The sequence below is a fragment of the Diospyros lotus genome, chromosome 1 (assembly GCF_014633365.1).
Source record: "Diospyros lotus cultivar Yz01 chromosome 1, ASM1463336v1, whole genome shotgun sequence".
NCBI lineage: Eukaryota > Viridiplantae > Streptophyta > Magnoliopsida > Ericales > Ebenaceae > Diospyros > Diospyros lotus.
In genome coordinates this window covers 28,205,875-28,210,654 of record NC_068338.1, presented here as the reverse complement: position 1 = coordinate 28,210,654, position 4,780 = coordinate 28,205,875, and the positions used below count along the sequence as shown (strand labels likewise).

The window sequence follows — 4,780 nt, the reverse complement described above, 5'->3', positions numbered from 1 at the left end:
TGATCAACTTGGACGACCACAAAGTCACCAAAATGCCATCCCCCCTCGTGACATTTGTCACTTCCCTTCTCTTCCCCCAGACCCAGCGAGTTAGGTAGGCTCGTTGCATATATCCATATTTTTAATTCAATGTAGCCGATATGAAATCACCAATGTGTTCGTGCTATCAATATTAATGACGAATATGTGGTCGAAACTCAACCCCTTTAATACATTTCTCTATCAACTTAGAAACCATGCACGTGTAGAGCTAATTAACTGAAACATAAGGTACCAACTACGTGTTCTAATTGCTGCGAAAGAGAAAACACCCGAACATGAAAATCCAAATGCATTCAAATTATATCACTTGTAATTAAACTGACGGTTTAAGAATAATAATTGGGATTACCAAACTGATTAATACGGCCATCAATTAGAAGGCTTGCTCGCTTCAGAATTAAACTAACTTACATTGCATTAACAATATTGTCACAATACTAAATTAAGGCACAGAATTTTGTGCTACGGCGGTGGCGGGGGATGGCGCACCTCAAAGAGGGAGCGGTTCTTGACGACGATATCATACATGTGGAGGGGCTTGAAGTCGGCGAAGTTTCTGGGCAGGGAGATTAGGTCTGCGGAGTCGTCGGAGCGGTGGAACTGGAGGAAGTTGGAGGCGGCGGCGCCGGGGTTGCGGTAGCGGGACCAACCGAGTTCCGCTAGCCGGAGCTCGAGGTCGGCGTAGGACCGGATCACGTGGTTGGCCGGGACGTAGACGAGGACTCGGGGACGAGCGCCGGGAGCGGTGGCGGTGCCGGGGCGGCTGGAGCTGGATGATGACGAGTCGCCGTCTTGCTCGAAAGATTCTCGGGTAGGGTTAGGGATAAGGCGAGCCACACCCTTCTTGTTGAAAACCCAGACGCCGGACATCTCCTCCACCTTGCTAGCTGGAAGACCCAGTAGTACGTGAAGCTGCTACTGCAAGTAAGACTACGGACTCAGAGAGAGAGAAAGAGAGAGAGAGTGGCAAGCTTTTGCCATTCTCCTTGCTGGCAGTGGCATGGGCTTTATACAACAGTAACCACTGTACCGTACGCATACGTAGTTTTATCACAAGAAATTGATACTGTTACCGGTTCACCTAATAAAGATAATATAAAACTTGCCTTGTCATAAAATAACTGATCGGATAAATAATATGTTGGTATCAATTTAATGGGTTACGAGTTCGATATTTGCCCTATACAAGAGCTAAAACTCAACCTATTATTTATTTCTTCTAACGTAATTGAAGATACAAATATCGGGGACCATACAAATACGATGGTTCAAAGATATAAAACTTGTTGCCTCCCAATCATAAGTAATTAAACTGTCTCTCAAACCTTAAATGAACTTCAGAACTTAGTTTCAGTGAGATAATCACAGGTTAAAGGTGAAGGAGAGTAATTAGTTTTATTGTCACTCGCGTTTAATTAAGCTAGCAATATTGTACTCTATTCTTTGGGAAATATATCTAAAAAACTTTGTACATCATTTTAACTGTGATAAATGACTGTCTTTTAATATATTAGTTGTCCTGCAATGCTTGAGTTGTATCCGTGCCCTTGCAAATTGATTGTGCTATTAAGACACACATACCCATATAAATAAAATGGGCAGATATCATTACACTCCTACACAAGTATTTGCAAGTGCCATCTATAGCTAGCTATTTAATAAATCCCAAAAATGTAGCCATGTGTTCAACACGTAAGTTACTGCATTTGTTTCAAGACTGGAAATTAAATTAAGAGCATCCTTTATAATTTCGAAAAGCAATTTATATCAGTTCGTCATTAAATAATCATAATCATAATCATTTTTCATTTAAAGTGATGAGTAGATGCATATATTAATATAGTATTCATAAAATTTCTTATTCATATAAATAATAATGCATAAAAAGTATTATTTTATATGATTTTTTATAAATACTTGAATCACATAATTCCCATTATTTTTTACACTACATTTCTTTTTTGTACATAAATACCGTAACTACAAAAAAAATGCAATGCAATTATATGATCAAGGGAAAAGAGATTTTTAGTCAATATTAAAGTGTCCATTTGACATATTAAGATATAAAATACTAGTATCATTACTTGACTTGCCTTTTTTGAAAGTAAAAGGTGAAGTCTGTCACTCGGGAATCCTCGCAGCTCAGCTTCAAAATTTCTGCAGAGGAATCAAGGAATTTAGGGCCAAAATTTGAATACGGGATCTTCAACTGATTATATAGCAGTTTATAATCTAAAACCTTTCTGAAAGCAATTTGTGCTTGCCCTCAACTGCTGGACTATGCTCGTGGGCCACTTGACTTTCTTTTAATGACATATTAAGTATGCACCATAGTGCTAATAAAAATGTTATAAAGTAAGATAAATAGAAAAACCATCATTGGGTCCCAATCTTTTCAATGATATGGATAGTTTCAAAGTTTATTTTTCATACTCCATTTGTCTATTATAGTTGGAGACTCTCTCTTAGGGGAGTTCACGGTTCGGTTTGATTGATTTTGGATATTTTCGATACGCCAAACCGTTTGTGCGGTTTTTCTGTCAAGCCAGACCGCGCGGTCTGGTTTGGTGCATCGAAACCGCACCGAACCGCACTGCATTTTGCAGTGCGGTTCGGTGCGATTTCCGCGGTTTGTTTAAAACATCCAAAATATTAATCTATCAATTTTCGTGGTATAATTTTCATGGTTTAATAAATTATTTCATCAACCATTTAGCCCATAAACCAAAATAAATAAAAAATTATATATAAACAATCTGTTTAATATTTATACAATCTGTTTTCTGTAAACAGATTGTTTCAGATTGTTCACAATCTGTTTATATATAAACAAAACAGACAATCTGTTTACCAGATTTGTTTTTTTTGATTTGAGAATAAATTATTTCATATTTTTTTTATTATTACAAAATACTTGGGCGGTTCAGTTTAAAATCGAACCAAGAAATCTTCAAACCGCAAACCGCACAGTTTGAGAATTTCTCAAACTGTGCCGGACCACTTCCCTCAAAAAATCGCGCGATGCGGTGCGGTTCGGTTCAATTAATTTTCATGATTTGTCAATTTTTTTGAACACCCTTACTCTCTTATTCGGAAATTTGGAATTGACGAAGACAGAATTAGTAAGTACTGGTGGTTAATAGCGCACTGGGCAACAGGGTATTGGCAGCCCGTACGCTATTAAGAGATAATTATTTGGATAATTTTAAGGTGAAGAGAGCATTCAGCAGCCGTCTTAGCTCAGCTGGTAGAGCGCGTGGCTTTTAACCACGTGGTCGTGGGTTCGATTCCCACAGACGGCGTCTGTTTTATTATATTTGCTTTCAAGTTATACTTGCTAACTTGTTTTTGCTCCCTTAAATTAAAACATGGCTTCAACACTTTCTTTTTTTTCTGTTATTGAAAATTGTTTTAGTTTTTTCTGAAATGGAAAACGCACAGCCAAACAATTTATTTTTTATTTTTTTATCTTTTAACGTGGCACATCCAGATGGAGGTTACAAAGGAGTTATTTTTACTTTTATATTTTTTTATAATTATTTAAATTTTTTGTTGTCTTAATTAAATCATTGTACTTATATTTTTTAATCAATTTAATTCATATATTTTAATGTCTTCTATGTGACAATCTAAACTTTCATTATTTCAATTATGCCATTCTATTTATATTTTTCACTCAATTTAATCTTTATATTTTGATGTATAAAAAAAATTAAATTAACTCATCCTGTTTCACATTTTTTTATATATTTTAGGAGTTAAATTAAATTAAAAATACATGTAAAATGATGAAACTGAAATGATGAAAAATTTAGATTATCATAAAAAAAATAGTCAAAATATAAGAGTTAAATTGAAATAGCTAAAATATAAGGGTTAAATTGAATTAAAAATATATATTTATATAATATAATTGAAATAAAAAAATTAAATAATTATATAAAAAAATTAAAAAATATGAGTTTGTCCCGAAATAACTAATCTAGCGAGCTGTACACGTGTATAGGTGGATTATGATAATGCTAAACAAGGGGTAAAAGGGTCATGTGTTGTTGTTTGGGCTAAATTTGGAAGAGAAATTCTATTTGCAGCTATTTATTTTGTTTTTGACAGTCATCTTTTAATATATTTAAAATACTCTAATTTGAAAATCTACTTTTATTCTCCATTTTCTCCCTCAATAAACTACTCGCTAATCGACATATATGGTTGTCTATTCACGTTGACAATAAATCCAAACGCATACATAAACACATATATATATATAGATATACAGACACACATATCAAAAGAAGTGCCAAATTATTCCATTTTTCAAGCACTTTCTACACTGCTCGACAACTTTCTTCTTCTTGCTTGTCAACAGCCACAATCGGCCACCACCAATTTGAAATCAAAGTCTCAATTTCCCCATTTTTCAAATCGAAATCTCCGCCAGCCTACAATTGGACTGTCTTTGCCCCCACCCGCCATCGTTGCCAGTCTAACCACCTTCTCCTCCACCCATCACCGCCAACAGTCGAACCGCATTCGCCTTTACCAGCCACTGTCTTCGCCCCCATCATCCACCAGAGACAATGTCGAACCTAAATAAGCTTGCTTCTTTTTTTTTTCCTCACTATAATTCTCCATTTTATGTTTAACCGGGTATAGCTTAATATTCAAAACAACATATTATTTGAAAGAAACTTTATGCATTCTAAATGAAATTGTTTTTGAAGTTTAAACGTATATA

General features: G+C 35.2%; 1 protein-coding gene and 1 non-coding gene across 2 annotated transcripts; one reads left to right on the top strand and one right to left on the bottom strand.

Moving 5' to 3' along the window:
• Positions 1-389: 389 nt before the first annotated feature.
• Positions 390-1,042, bottom strand: LOC127787431 (flowering-promoting factor 1-like protein 1). Its single transcript, XM_052315478.1, has one exon. It carries the CDS (start codon positions 910-912, stop codon positions 505-507), a length of 408 nt encoding a protein of 135 aa, XP_052171438.1. The 5' UTR covers positions 913-1,042; the 3' UTR covers positions 390-504.
• A 2,232-nt stretch (positions 1,043-3,274) lies between these two features.
• Positions 3,275-3,347, top strand: TRNAK-UUU (transfer RNA lysine (anticodon UUU)). The gene has a single exon. It is a non-coding gene; the product is annotated as a tRNA-Lys (tRNA).
• Positions 3,348-4,780: the final 1,433 nt, after the last annotated feature.

Coding starts and splice junctions, on each gene's coding strand:
- LOC127787431 (XM_052315478.1), bottom strand. CDS start 912: ATGTCCGGCGTCTGGGTTTTCAACAAGAAGGGTGTGGCTCGCCTTATC.